General features: G+C 49.9%; 1 protein-coding gene across 4 annotated transcripts; it reads left to right on the top strand.

Annotated features, from left to right (window-relative positions):
• The first annotated feature begins 7,220 nt into the window (after positions 1 to 7,220).
• On the top strand, positions 7,221 to 14,926 carry TUBG2 (tubulin gamma 2). 4 transcript variants are annotated; one of them, XM_032163702.2, is made up of 12 exons: positions 7,221 to 7,505; positions 7,787 to 7,899; positions 8,102 to 8,269; positions 8,592 to 8,660; positions 9,156 to 9,182; positions 10,916 to 10,995; positions 11,320 to 11,446; positions 13,401 to 13,487; positions 13,603 to 13,752; positions 14,014 to 14,166; positions 14,250 to 14,411; positions 14,529 to 14,926. In XM_032163702.2, exons 1-12 carry the CDS (start codon positions 7,457 to 7,459, stop codon positions 14,724 to 14,726), a joined length of 1,383 nt encoding a protein of 460 aa, XP_032019593.1. In that variant the 5' UTR covers positions 7,221 to 7,456; the 3' UTR covers positions 14,727 to 14,926. The 4 variants fall into 4 exon arrangements, with proteins under 4 accessions (XP_032019593.1, XP_032019591.1, XP_032019595.1 ...); XM_032163700.2 differs by having other exon boundaries at positions 8,102 to 8,320; positions 14,529 to 14,914; XM_032163704.2 differs by lacking the exon at positions 9,156 to 9,182.
• Positions 14,927 to 14,955: the final 29 nt, after the last annotated feature.

Raw genomic sequence — 14,955 nt, forward strand, 5'->3', positions numbered from 1 at the left:
GGCAGGAGGATCACCTGAGGTCAGGAGTTCGAGACCAGCCTGGCCAACATGATGAAACTTTGTCTCTACTAAAAATACAAAATTAGCTGGGCATGGTGGCTGCCGCCTGTAATCCCAGCTACTTGAGAGGCTGAGGTGGAAAAATTGCTTGAACCCAAGACAGGGGCGTTGCAGTGAGACGAGATCGTGCCACTGCACTCCAGCCTGGGCGACAGAGTGAGACTCTGTCTCAAAAACAAAGAAACAAACAAAAATTAGCCAATATGGTGGTATGTGTCAGTAGTCCCAGCTTCTCAGGAGGTTGAGGTGGGAGGATCAGTTGAGCCCAGGACCCAGGAGGTCGAGGCTGCAGTGAGCCATGATTGTGCCAGTGTACTCCAGCCTGGGTGACAGAGCAAGACCTTGCCTCAAAAAAAAAAAAAAAAAAAAAAAAACAATTCTTTCATCTGCAGCAGCAGCCAAGCTATATACTTCAGTTCCGATTGCATCTAGTGATGATAATAACAGTGGCTAATATTTGTTAAGTGCTTACTATGAGTCAGTCACTGTGCTAGGTGCTCATGCATCATCTTATTTAACCCACGGTCAGTTCTGCGAGTGCATTTCAATTTCCAACCCACTTCTACAAGACCAAAAAGAGAGGAGCCTCCTGTGTGTTAGAGATGGCTTCTGAGAAGAACTGTGCCGTGCAACTCCTCCAACTCAGATTCACGTTTTCTTCTTTTTTTTTTTTTTTAATTTGAGACGGAGTTTCACTCTTGTTGCCCAGGCTAGAGCGCAATGGCACGATCTCAGCTCACCGCAACCTCCACCTCCCAGGTTCAAGTGATTTCCTTCCTCAGCCTCCTGAGTAGCTGGGATTACAGGCATGTGCCACCATGCCCAGCTAATTTTTTGTATTTTTAGTACAGATGGGTTTTCTCCATGTTGGTCAGGCTGGTCTCGAACTCCCAACCTCAGGTGATCCACCTGCCTCGGCCTCCCAAAGTGCATGAGCCACCACACCCGGCCAAATTCACGTTTTCTAAGGTTGTTGCTTGCCTACAACCTGGGATTTGAAGAAAGTTTTCCAACTTTTGGGAGACTTAAACTCATCCTTCAACTTCTGGGAGACTGTATGTTTGAGTAAGGCACTGTTATGAATCACAAGAAAAGGAGAAACTTAATTCCCCGGTTTCCCAAGTGTTTATGAAGTAATTATCATTGTTATTATTGCTTTATTTTATTTAATTAATTTCTTTTTTGAGACAGTTTTGCTCTTGTTGCCCAGGCTGGACTGCAATGGCACAGTCTTGGCTCACTGCAACCTCTGCCTCCCGGGTTCAAGCGATTCTCCTGTCTCATCCTCCCAAGTAGCTGTAACTACAGGCATGTGCCACCACCTGGCTCATTTTTGTATTTTTAGTAGAGACGGGGTTTCACCATGTTAGCCAGGCTGGTCTCGAACTCCCGACCTCAAGTGATCCACCCGCCCGCCTCGGCCTCCCAAAGTGCTGGGATTACAGGCGTGAGCCACCACACCCGGCTAATTATTATTATTATTTTTAGAGATGGGGCTCTCGTTATGTTGCCCAGGCTGGGCTCAAACTCCTCTGCTCCACCAATCCTCTCGCCCGGGCCTCCCAAGTACCTGGGACTACAGATGGCGCCACCGCGCCCGGCTTTAGCTTACTATGTAAAAGCCCTACCAGACTCACGTGGCCGGGGTCCAGTTTATTCTCATCTCTTGAAGCCATGCGCTTCACCTGGGCCGACTGGAAGACTGTCCTGGCAAAGCTTCTGAAAACAGCCAGCCCCTAAAGGAGCGGTTCTGTTGGGGGAAGAGAGCCTCAAGGCTAACGAAGGAGCTCCGACCCCACCCTTCAACTTCAGAGGGAGCAATGAACCCTTCCCTGAAAGGGCGAGACTACTGGGTCCTCTTGGGGGACGCTGGAGATCCTCCCGGCCGGAGCTGGAGGAAGCTGAGAGGCTCTGCGGGGTGCAGGGAGGGAAACTGAGCCGAGGCCGGGTAGAGGGCGGGCGTGGGGCGAGCCAGAGACTTCTCAAGAAGCCCAGAGGATTCTGGGGACTGGAAAGCGGCCGAGTTCTTTAAAAAAAAAAAAGAGAGAGAGAGAGAAGAAAACAAAATCTCTCGTCTGAGAATGACCCTTGGCGGTGGTGCTTTCGCCAGCGCGTCTGCAGCGGTTCCCAGAGAAAGCCCGCCAGGCAGGGACAGACGGACAGACCGACTGAACGGTCTTCCCAGCGAAGACTTGGAACGGCCCAGGGGGTGGGGGAGGCTGCACCGCCTCTTCAGTAATTGGTTTGGAGACAATTGGCCATCCATATGGAAAAGATAAAGTAGATCCTATCTGATGGCAGGCCTCCAAATAAATTCCAGATGAACTAGAGACCTACAGGGAACAAGCAATGCTATTACAGAGCTTTGGGAAGAAAACAGAAAGATAGCTGTATGACACTGGGATAGGGGATGTTTTCTCTAACAAAGTATAAAACGTGCAAAACATAAAGGAAAAGATGGTATGGACCAGGCGCAGGGACTCACGCCTGTAACCCCAGCACTTTGGGAGGCGGAAGAGGGAGGATCGCTTGAGCCCAGGAGTTTTTGTTTTCGTTTTCTTGAGACAAGGCCTCTTGCTCTTGCCCAGGCTGGAATGCAGTGGCAGCGGGATCTCCGCTCACTGCAACCTCCGCCTCCCAAGGAACTGGGTGGGGCTACAGGCACCACCACCACACTTGGCTAATTAAAACAATTTTTTTTGCAGAGATGAGGCCTCACTATACTGCCCAGGCTGGTCTCAAACTCCTGGCCTCAAATGATTCTCCCGCCTCGGCCTCCCAAAGTGCTGGGATTACAGGCTGTTCCACTGTGCCCAGGGCGCCCAGGAGTCCGAGATGAGCCTGGGCAACACAGCGAGACTCCTGTCTCTATTTTTTTTTTTTAAAGATGGTATGGTGTTATGATACATATTGGTTTTTGTCCACAGCTCCTGGCTCATGACTCACATAGTCCTTGTTAGTCTTTTGTTATAATATTGAGTGTGTTAGCCCTCAGGGGCAGTATCTGACCTTCTCCTGCCCTCCTTTCACTCTAACCTTCCTGGGCCTTTCTGACTGTGGGCCTAACCCTCCCATAAAGCTTCCATGAAAACCCAAGAGGACAGGGTTCAGTGAGCTTCCAGATGCCTGAACACCTGGAGGTTCCTGGAGGGTGGAGCACCCAGAGAGGGCATGGAAGCTCCACACCCCTGCCCTCATACCTTACCCTCTGTGTCTCTTCATCTGTATCCTTTGCAATATGCTGGCTTTTTTTTTTTTTTTTTTTTTTCTCAGATGGAATCTTGCTCTTTCACCCAGGCTGGAGTGCAGTGGCACCATCTCGGCCCACTGCAACCTCCACCTCCAGGGTTCAAGCGATTCTTATTGCCTTAACCTCCCTTGTAGCTGGGATTACAGGCACCCACCAACCATGCCTGGCTAATTTTTTTTTTTTTTTAAGTAGAGACGGTTTCACCATGTTGGCCAGGCTGGTCTCGAAGTCCTGACCCCAAGCAATCCACTTGCCTTGGCCTCCCAAAGTGCCGGGATTATAGGCATGAGCCACCACACTAGGCCTGTAATATGGTTTCTAATAAACCAGTAATTGTCAATGTTTCCCCTAGTTCTGTGAGCTGCTCCCACAAATCAACTGGACCCAAACAGGGGGTCATGAGAACCCCAACTTGAAGCCTGCTGGTCAGAAGTTCTGGAGGCCCAGACTTGGAACTAGTGCGGGGCAGGGAGGCAGTCTTGGGGACTAAGCCCTCAACCTATGAGGTCTGACACTATCTCTGGGTAGGTGGTGTTGGAACTGAATTAAAGGACACCCAGCTGGTGTCCACTGCTGGGTGGGGAACAGAAGCCCCATGTGTATGGTCACAGAAATCTTCTGTGTGGATGATTGCTGTGGCGTGAGAGTAGAGGAAGTGGTTAGAGTTTTCTCTAAACAATTGGTGTCAGTGAAGTGGGATTTGCAGGAATGGTCCTAACTCACATAAACGTGTGGTTTGGGAAGAAAAAGGATAAAAGGGTGGAGGAAGATGTCGTCAATTCCTGAGTGACCATGTGGTCACCATGGTGTGAAGCCACAACTTTGTTGAGATCAGTTACTAAAGGTAAAACTTACCAGTGGAATTTAGAGATGGATCCAACTCCCAGGAATTGGTTCATTGAATGTATAAGGAAATGTAAACTAATAAGAAAAATGTGAAATATTCAGTCCCCTGCTTAGTGTTATCTATAATGGCTAAAATGAAAGTAAAAGAGGGTGCTGGGTTAGGAATTGAGGCTGGACCAAGCACAGATGTGGGTCTAGCTGAGCTCAGGCCACTAGCCTCAGAGTCACCCACAAAGGAGGAAATTATGCAGGGACAACAGAAAGTACCTCTGAGACCTGTGGTTACCAAGAAGGTAGTCAATGTGAAGGAACCAAGTAATTATCGAAACCAGACAGTAGAGTGTGGAGGAATTGTTCCAGTTTGTAGATCAGTATCATCAGCTTCCTGAGGAACATTTACTAAAATGGATTCTGAGAGTGACTAATTTAGGGGCAGTATGCAGAGTGAAAGAGCATGTTTGGGTTGATGCAGGACTCACAGTTCACTATTCTAGTCACAGCTGGGTATATATGATTCAGACACACAGGAGATTATTCCTGAGGGAACAGCCAGCCTGGTGGAGCCCAGGATTCCAAGGCTGCATAAAAAGTCTCAGAGGCTGGGTGCGGTGGCTTATGCCTGTAATCCCAACATTTGGAAGGGATCCACAAGGTCAGGAGTTTGAGACCAGTCTGGCCAACATGATGAAACCCCGTCTCTACTAAAAATACAAAAATTAGCACGGTATGCTGGAGCATGTCTATAATCCCAGGTACTTGGGAGGCTGAAGCAGGAGAATTGCTTGAACCTGGGAGGCAGAGGTTGCACTGAGCTGAGATCAAGCCATTGCACTCCAGCCTGGGCTACAGAGTGCGACTACATCTCAAAAAAAAAAAAAAAAAAAAGGCTGGGTGCGGTGGCTCACGTCTGTAATCCCACAGCACTTTGGGAGGCCAAGGCAGGTGGATCACCTGAGGTCGACCAACATGGAGAAACCCCATCTCTACTAAAAATACAAAATTAGCTGGGCGTGATGGTGCATGCCTGTAATCCTAGCTCCTCCGGAGACTGAGGCAGGAGAATCGCTTGAACCCGGGAGGTGAAGCTTGCGGTGAGTTGAGATCGAGCCATTGCACTCCAGCCTGGGCAACAAGAGTGAAACTCCATCTAAAAAAAAAAAAAAAAAGATTGTAACTTGGCTGAGCATGGTGGCTCATGCCTGTAATCCCAGCACTTTGGGAGGCTGAGGCAGGTGGATTACCTGAGCTCAGGGGTTCGAGACCAGTCTGGGCAACATGACGAAACCCCTGTCTCTACTGAAAATACAAAAAAAATTAGCCAGGTGTGGTGGTGCACACCTGTAATCTCAGCTACTAGGGAGGCTGAGCCAGGAGAATTGCTTGAACCTGAGAGAGGCAGAGGTTGTAGTGAGACGAGATCGTGCCACTGCACTCCAACCTGGGCAACAGAGTGATACTTTGTCTCAAAAAAAAAAAAAAAAAAAATCTTAAGTGGCATTTACAGTGTTTGTGATTCTAGAATCAGGCTACATTTCATTCCATAAAATAAATAGAATGAGTGTTCAGATGAGTCAAGCACAGGTTAGTTTTTATGGACAAAAAAGGGCAGAGAAAAATAGAAACAGAAGAAAAAAAAGCAGATTGGTCATTTCAAAGTTACTTTTCTTATAAAGGTTAAAGCAGAAAGGACTCCATATCATGCCAGCTAACACTGGCTTGTTTGGGGTTTTGGCTATTCCTTCCCCCTCCTGATTCCTCTGAAGGTTTGATGAACAACTTAGTGTTGCTTAGTGACATGGAACTTTAGCATGAGTGACTCCATTTTGGTTTGGTCTGTTGGGCCAAGCACAGGAGCTCAGTGCAAACCAATGGCCTCCTATAAAATTTATTTAACTGAATCCTTGTGCATCGCTGGTGGGAATTTAAAATGGTGCAGCTACCATAGAAAATCCTATGGCGATTCCTCAGAACATTAAACAGAATTACCATATGATCCAGCAATTCTACCTCTGGGCATATATCCAAAATAATTGAAAGCAGGGACTCGAACAGATATTTGTACACTCACATTCAAAGCAGCAACATTTACAATAGCCAAAAGGTGGAAGCAACCCAAATGTCCATGGAGGGATGAATGGTTATGCAAAATGTGGTACATCTATACAATGGAATATTATTCAGCTGTAAAAAGGAAGGAAATTCTGACACATGCTACAAAATGGAAGGATCTTGAAGATATTATGTTAAGTGAAAGAAGCCGGACCCAAAAAGACAAATACTGTATAATTCCACTCATATCAGGTGCCTAGAGTAGTCAGGCGGAAGTTACTGTTTAATCACTATAGAGTTTCAGTTTGGGAAGATGAGAAAGTTCTAGAAAAGAATGGTGGTAATGGTTACAGAACAATGTGAGTGTACTTGATGCCACAGAACTGTATGCAGTACTTACAAATGGTTACAATGGTAAATTTAGGCCAGGAGTGGTGGCTCATGCCTGTAATCCCAGCATTTTGGGAGGCCGAGGCAGGAGGATTGATTGAGGCCAGGAGTTCAAGACCATCTTGGGCAATACGGTGAGATCCCCATCTCTATAAAAATACATTTTAAAAATGTAAAAATTAGCTGGGCGTGGTAGCACACGCCTGTAGTCCCAGCTACTCGGAAGACTGAAGTGGGAGGATCACTTAAGCCAGAAGTTCAAGGCTACAGTGAGCTACGATCGCGCTACTGCACTCCAGCCTGGGCGACAGAGCGAGGCCCTTCTAAAAAATAAAAAGTTAACACACATGTGTATGTATTGTAACACCATTAAAAAATAGAAATTTAAACGAAGAAAAGTTGGCTTCTAGCCCTTGGACCTAGCAAAGCTGACAGAGTCCTCACCTACCAATATAGGTAGGTGACTCCTTACACGTGGACAAGCACATCCACCTGGTCGCTTCTCCCCTTTCCTCCCCTCCCCTGCTCCTCTCCTCACCAACACATCCAGGTTCCGACCCTGCCACCCCCAACGAGTCTCACTGCGCAGGCGCGGAGCGGTGATCAGGAGCGGGCGTGGCCTGCCTCTGCGCCTGTGCGGAATTCCAGCTGCGACTGCTGAGGGAGAAAATGATACCCAGGTTGGGCTCCCCGGCCCACCAGCCGAGGAGAGGCCTGCGCTGCACACGCGCAGACCGAGCATCCGCGTCAAGAGGCGAAGAGAGCGCGCACTCCCCACGTCCTGCGCTCCTGGCTGCCAAGCATTCGTTTCAGCCGTGACTCTCACCAGGCCGGGGCTGGCGCGCCCACGTCTGAAGAGCGATGCCCCGGGAGATCATCACCTTGCAGCTGGGCCAGTGCGGCAACCAGAGTGAGCAAGCGAGCGCCTGCCCCGCCGGTCTCTGGTTCTGCCCCTTCGGGTCCCACCCAAGTGCCTGGCTTCCACCAGTCCCCCTTTCCCTTCCATGAGCCCCCTGCCCTGCTGCTCTGGATAACCCAGACCGAGAGCTGGGCCTCCAGCCCGGGGCTGGGGCAGCTACCAGACCCAGGCATCCTGGGTCCAGCCTCTGATCGTGTCAGCCTCTGAGACTAAAACTGGGCTCCTCAGGCCTTAAGGCTCCAGCAGACCTGGGCATCTCCCCTCTCCCCCAGTTGGGTTCGAGTTCTGGAAACAGCTGTGCGCCGAGCATGGTATCAGCCCCGAGGGCATCGTGGAGGAGTTCGCCACCGAGGGCACTGACCGCAAGGACGTCTTTCTCTACCAGGTGCCCCCAGCGACTTGGCCAGGGGCGGCAGTGGCCAAGGAGGCGGAAAGGGAAGGGAGTGGCCTGGTACTGGGAACCCCGCTGGGCAGAGGGGCCAGGCGGCTGGCTTGAGGAGGGAGGGCCGGAGGGAGCCAGAGTTGGGAGGACTTCGGACTTGGGCCGCCCTAGCTGATTGGGCTCCCTCCTGGACTCCCCATGACAGGCAGACGATGAGCACTACATCCCCCGGGCCGTGCTGCTGGACCTGGAACCCCGGGTGATCCACTCCATTCTCAACTCCCCCTATGCCAAGCTCTACAATCCGGAGAACATCTACCTGTCGGAACATGGAGGAGGAGCTGGCAACAACTGGGCTAGCGGATTCTCCCAGGTGTCCAGGCGACCGTTCCAGAGATCTTTGATATTCCCATCCAGAGGCAAGGCAGGCTCAAGCTACTAGGAATTGGACGGGACTGACAGAAAATAAGAGACGAAAGGATGCCCTGAACAAGAGGGACAGCCAGGGAGAGGTTTATGCAAATTTTGTGCAAATCATTTGCAATAGTAGCACTTCTGGGTTGAGGGCTACAGCCTAGGCTCTGCTTCAGGGTGGCAACAATATTCCAGGGTAGACAGAATTCTTGGTGCTGTGCTGAGAAAAGATGCTCTCTGGAACCTGTGGCCTGACCCTCGGTTTCCATGTCTCTATACAGGGTGAGAAAATTCATGAAGACATCTTTGACATCATAGACCGAGAAGCAGATGGAAGTGACAGTTTAGAGGTGAAGTTATGGAGTCGGGGGAAGGAATGGGCAGGGAGGCTGAAGAGTGCTGGGGAAAGGTCAGGAAGTGGCCTGGATAGGTAATAATGAGGGGAGCAATTCAATTCAAAACCCGTTTATGGAGCACCAGATGTGGGATATTGAGGTGAATAAGATATAATCTTTGTTCTCAAGGAAGTCATAAATCTGAATGGCACCGGCCCCTTAGGCATGAGTCATTCAGCTGCTTCTCCAGCTTCAAACCTTCCCAAGGAGCCTCAGCGTGGATGCAGAAGAGGAAGCTTTGAGACATGGGCGTTTTGGGAATGGGGAATGAGCCATGCCTAAGTCTCTCCCCCAGATCCTTGGAGACTGCCTCTCCATCTCTCCCCATGCTGGGTGCGATATGGTCCTGGCTTACAGCTCTTATAACCCATGTAATTTCCTAAGGGACTAGAGCAATAATAGTATGTTTTGTTAAAATATTTGACCTTTTGTCCTTGGTTTCTGAAACAGCTCCAGAACAGCTCCAGAGTGATAAAGGTGAAAGACAGTCTTTTGTTATTTATAACAAGCCCCTTTCTTTTAGTTTAATCTTTCATTTTATTTTAATTAGTTAATTTTACTAACCGCTGTACTAAGGAGGAACAAGTGCCTTTCAACCAAACCTGAGCTTATGTTAAAGAGGCGATTTTGGAAAGTCCCAGATAGCCACTGGATGGGGGGCTGGTTGCCAGGGGAACAAACCTGGTGCTCTGACGGTTGGAATTTACAGGCCCACCCCTCACCTCTGGGGAAGGGAGAGGGGATGAAGATTTGAGTAGAGCACCAATTGCCAATGATTTAATCAGTCATGCCTGTGTAATGAAGCCTCCATAAAAATCCAAAAGGACTGAGTTTGGGGGCTTCCAGGAAGGTGAACAAGAACACATCCACAGGCCAGGAGGGTGCAAACCCAACGCCACAGGGTAGCAGCTCCTGTGCGCCGGACCCTTCCAGAGCTTCCCCTCGGTATCTCTTCATCTGGCTGTTTATTTGTATCCTTTAAAATATCCTTTATAACAAATGGGTAAACGTAAGTAAGTGTCTCCTTGAGTTCTGTGAGCTACTCTAACAAATTAATTGAACCCAAGGAGCAGTCCTGAGAACCTCGATTTATAGCTGGTTGGTCAGAGGCACAGATAAAACAATCTGAAGCTTGTATTGGCATTGGAAGTGGGAGAGTCTTGTGGGACTGAGCCTTCACTCTGTGGGATCTGATGCTATCTTCAGGTACAGATACTCCTCAACTTACAATGGGTTTATCAGGATGTAAACACATCACAAATTGAAAATATCGACTAGGCACACTGGCTCATGCTTGTAATCCCAGCACTTTGGGAGGCCGAAGCAGGTGGATCATCTGAGCCCAGGAGTTCAAAACCAGCCTGGGCAACATAGTGAAACCCCATCTCTGCAAAATATACAAACATTATCCAGGCATGGTGGTGCATGCCTATAGTCCTAGCTACTTGGAGGCTGAGATAGGAAGATGTCTTGAGCCCAGGAATTCAAGGCTGCAGTGAGCTATGATCACACCACTGCTCTGCAGTTTGGGGGACTGAGTGAGATCCTGTCTCTAAAACCAAAACAAATTTGAGGCCAGGCATGGTAGCTCATGCCTGTAATCCTAACATTTTGGCAGGCCAAGGCGGGCAGATCACTTGAGGTCAGGAGTTCAAGACCAGCCTGGCCAACATGGTGAACCCCCATATCTACTAAAAATAAAAAAATTAGCCAGGCATGGTGGTGCATGCCCGTAGTCCCAGCTACTTGAGAGGCTGAGGCAGGAGAATGGCTTGAACCTAGGAGGCGGAGGTTGCAGTGAGCCAAGATCGGGTCATTGCACTACAGCCTGGGTGACAGAGCAAGACTCCGTCTCAAAAAAGAAAAAAAAAATTGAAAACACCATAAGTAGAAATGCATCAGGTTATAACCCAATAAGCCCATCATGAAGTTGAAAAATTGTAAATTGAACCATTGTAATTCAGATGCTTCTTGATTTATGATGGGATTATATCCTGATAAACCCATCATAAAGCCAAAACATCTTAAATTAAACCATCCTAAGTCAGGGACAGTCTGTAGGTAGTCCAGAATTGAAGTGAATTAGTGGATACTCAGCTGGCATCTACTGTAGAATTGACTGCTTACCTGATGTGTGTGGTAAAACCCCACCCATCTGGTATCAGAATTGGCAGGAGAAACTGAGTCTGTTTATTCCTGTATACACACAGGGCTTCGTGCTGTGTCACTCCATCGCTGGGGGTACGGGTTCTGGCCTGGGCTCCTACCTCCTGGAGCGACTGAATGACAGGCAAGCCTGTGTTTGGGGAGAGGGCATTAACCCTGGTTCCCTGTGTAATGTCATTGCTTTTTTCTCTTGAGCTAGAAAGTCTGCCACTACCCCTTTTGAGTCTTAGGAACAGACCCACCCAAGGACCATGTTGGAAGCCATTTTGGGGGTGGGGGTTTACCTATGGAGGGGAGGGGATCTACAGAGTTTGACGCTTTCAGGCTTATCCTTTTTGGCTCTGAAGACTCAGTTCTGCCCTCACCCCTTTTGTACAAAATGGCACAGATGGGCGGTGATGGGTGGGGTCCTTCCAGTTCACTATGCCACCATCCTCTTTTCTCTCAGGTACCCCAAGAAGCTAGTGCAGACTTACTCGGTGTTTCCCTACCAGGACGAGATGAGCGACGTGGTGGTTCAGCCCTACAATTCACTCCTGACACTCAAGAGGCTGACGCAGAACGCAGACTGTGTGGTGAGCAAAGAAAGAGTTGAGGGGCCGGGTGTGGTGGCTCATGCCTGTAATTCTAGCACTTTGGGAGGCCGAGGCAGATGGATTGCTTGAGCTCAGGAGTTCAATACTAACCTGGGCAACATGTGAAACCCTATCTCTACAGAAAATACAAAAGTTAGGACTGGGCGCGGTGGTTCACACCTGTAATCCCAGCACTTTGGGAGGCTGAGACGGGCGGATCACCTATGGTTGGGAGTTCGAGACCAGCCTGACCAACATGAAGAAACCCTATCTCTACTAAAAAAAAACAAAATTAGCCGGGCGTGGTGGCACATGCCTGTAGTCCCAGCTACTCGGGAGCCTGAGGCAGGAGAATGGCATGAACCCGGGAGGTGGAGGTTGCAGTGAGCTGAGATCGCACCATTGCACTCCAGCCTGGGTGATAGAGTGAGACTCCATCTCAAAAAAAAAAAGAAAAAAAAATTAGCCAGTCCTGGTAGCATGTGCCTGTAGTCCCAGCTACTTGGAGGCTGAGGCAGGAGAATCACTTGAACCCAGGAGGCAAAGGTTGCTGTGAGTCAAGATCACACCATTGCACTCCAGCCTGGGTGACAGAGCGAGACTCTGCTTCAAAAAATAACATAAAAGAAATTAGCTGGGCATGGTGGCATGTGCCTGTATTCCTAGCTACACGGGAGGCTGAGGTAGGGGGATTGCTTGAGCTCAGGAAGTCGAGGCTGCAGTGAGCCATGATCACACCACTGCACTCCAGCTTGGGCAACAGAAGAAGACCTTGTGTTTAAAAAAAAAAAAGGGTAGAGGACTTTGGTCTGTCTCCTCAGGCCAGTGAATCTCATTCACCCCACCCCTCCTCAGCCCCTATACACACAGAACAGAAGACCAACAAAGCCATACCTGTGGGCCAAATTAGGAAATAAGGTCCTGACCTGTAAGTTTCTTAGAATCGTTTTAGGCAGCAAAACTCTCAACAAAGTGAATATACCTTCCCCACACCACCATGTATCCCACCTTTGCCTACTTAATGCCCACTCATGCTTGTATTCTCAGCTCAAGGATAACTTTCTTAGCAAAACCTTTCCTGACTACTCAGTCAAGATCAGATTCCTTTGTGTGTATTTCAGGGAGTTAACTATACTTTTCTGTTTTATATTTAGTGTGCCTCCCTCCACGAGACTGTAGGCCTAATGAAGGGAAAGACGGTGCCTGTTCCTCTCTGTGGTCTCCCCAGAGCCAGGCACAGTGTATGGCACATGTGGGTACTCATGTGTTGGTTTACTGCCCTGCGTAGTCCGAGAGTATCTCATGGTGCCCCAGAAACAGTACTTTTCTTTTTCTTTTTTTTTTATATATATATATATTTATACTTTTTTATTTATATTTTTTACAGACATGGCATCTTGCTGTGTTGCTCAGGCTGGTGTCCAACTCCTGGCCTCGAGTGGTCCTCCCACCTTGGCCTTGGGATTGAGGCCTTGGGCCATGCCCAGCAGTACTTTTATTTATTTTATTTTATTTTTTTATTATTTTTTTATTTTATTTTATTTTTGAGACAGAGTCTTGCTCTGTCCCCGAGGCTGGAGTGCAGTGGCGCGATCTCGGCTCACTGCAAACTCCGTCTCCCGGGTTCACGCCATTCTCCTGCGTCAGCCTCCCAAGTAGCTGGGACTACAGGCGCCCGCCAACATGCCTGGCTAATTTTTTGTATTTTTAGTAGAGACAGGGTTTCACCATGTTAGCCAAGATGGTCTCGATCTCCTGACCTTGTGATCCGCCCGTCTCGGCCTCCCAAAGTGCTGGGATTACAGATGTGAGCCACCGCACCCAGCCTCAGTACTTTTTTTTTAAACTAACAAACCTACTTCCTGGCTTTGGAGTTCAGCAGGGGCTAAGCCAGTATCTTATTTCTGTGCCCATTTTATCCTCAAGATGCTGTGACACTCTTCTGTCCCCCCAGGTGGTGCTGGACAACACAGCCCTGAACCGGATTGCCACAGACCGCCTGCACATCCAGAACCCGTCCTTCTCCCAGATCAACCAGCTGGTGGGCCCCCACTCCCGGACTCCTTTGGACTGGAAGCCCTCCTTGCTGGAGGGTCATCTGGGGAAGGAAGGTCCTACCCAGGCTGAGCCCCATAACATGGCACGCCTGTCCCCAGGTGTCCACCATCATGTCGGCCAGCACCACCACCCTGCGCTACCCCGGCTACATGAACAATGACCTCATCGGCCTCATCGCCTCGCTCATTCCCACCCCACGGCTCCACTTCCTCATGACCGGCTACACCCCACTCACTACGGACCAGTCAGTAAGAGCAGCCTTCAGTGTCCCAGGCCAGGCCGGCCCTGGGCCCAGCAGGCCCTGCCCTAGCCTTTCTCTCTTCCCCACTGCCCCAGGAGCTGCCCTTTGCAGGCCCCAAGGCACTGCCCTCAGGGACTGGCACAGAGCAGGCGACTTTCTTGCTGACTTGCTCTCCACCCTCCCTCTGCCTTTGGCTTCTGCCAAAGAGAAGCCAAAGGGGGACTGTGCCCTGAGCGCTGGCCGGGTCCCTGTCTCACTGTCCCATCAGGTGGCCAGCGTGAGGAAGACTACAGTCCTGGATGTCATGAGGCGGCTGCTGCAGCCCAAGAACGTGATGGTGTCCACAGGCCGAGACCGCCAGACCAACCACTGCTACATCGCCATCCTCAACATCATCCAGGGAGAGGTGGACCCCACCCAGGTAGGGGAGGCCCCTTCATCCCGCGCCCTGGACCCACAGGGGTAGAGGAGAGGCCACCTCTACTGCTCCTGTGCCCACCCCAGGTCCACAAGAGCCTGCAGAGGATCCGGGAACGGAAGTTGGCCAACTTCATCCCGTGGGGCCCCGCCAGCATCCAGGTGGCCCTGTCGAGGAAGTCTCCCTACCTGCCCTCGGCCCACCGGGTCAGCGGGCTCATGATGGCCAATCACACCAGCATCTCCTCGGTGAGTTTAGGTTTCTGTTCTTCTTAGGAGAGTCTGTTCCACTGGCCACCTTCATCATCTTCCCCAAGTTCACTCCTAACCCCCAGGTCGCATTTTGGAGATTTTCATCTCTTTCAGCTCTTTGAAAGTTCCTGCCAGCAGTTTGACAAGCTGCGGAAGCGGGATGCCTTCCTCGAGCAGTTCCGTAAGGAGGACATGTTCAAGGACAACTTTGATGAGATGGACAGGTCTAGGGAGGTTGTTCAGGAGCTCATTGATGAGTACCATGCAGCCACCCAGCCAGACTACATTTCCTGGGGCACCCAGGAGCAGTGATTTCCCTCCCCACTACTCCTTCTGGATGGGAACCACAGCCTCGACCATGCCTGCTCCCTCTGACCCAACTTCACCTCATGAACAACCCTTCTTGGTTCATCTCCAGCCCATGAGCTGGTCCTGCTTCCTCCCTTCCATGCCCTAACTCTTAATATGTTTGTTCAGCTCTAATAAAGTAATAAAGCTTGGTTGTCTGTATAGCCAGGGCTTGATCTGTGAATACGGGGGG

This window comes from Hylobates moloch, unplaced genomic scaffold, assembly GCF_009828535.3.
Source record: "Hylobates moloch isolate HMO894 unplaced genomic scaffold, HMol_V3 SCAFFOLD_10, whole genome shotgun sequence".
In the NCBI taxonomy this organism is placed as follows: Eukaryota; Metazoa; Chordata; class Mammalia; order Primates; family Hylobatidae; genus Hylobates; species Hylobates moloch.

Excerpts from the sequence above, each read along its gene's own strand:
- TUBG2 (XM_032163700.2), top strand. The coding sequence starts at position 7,457 with ATGCCCCGGGAGATCATCACCTTGCAGCTGGGCCAGTGCGGCAACCAG. Across the intron at positions 9,183-10,915 it reads ACAGCTCCAGAGTGATAAAG|GGCTTCGTGCTGTGTCACTC; the intron begins GTGAAAGACAGT and ends GTATACACACAG. Across the intron at positions 11,447-13,400 it reads CGCAGAACGCAGACTGTGTG|GTGGTGCTGGACAACACAGC; the intron begins GTGAGCAAAGAA and ends CTGTCCCCCCAG.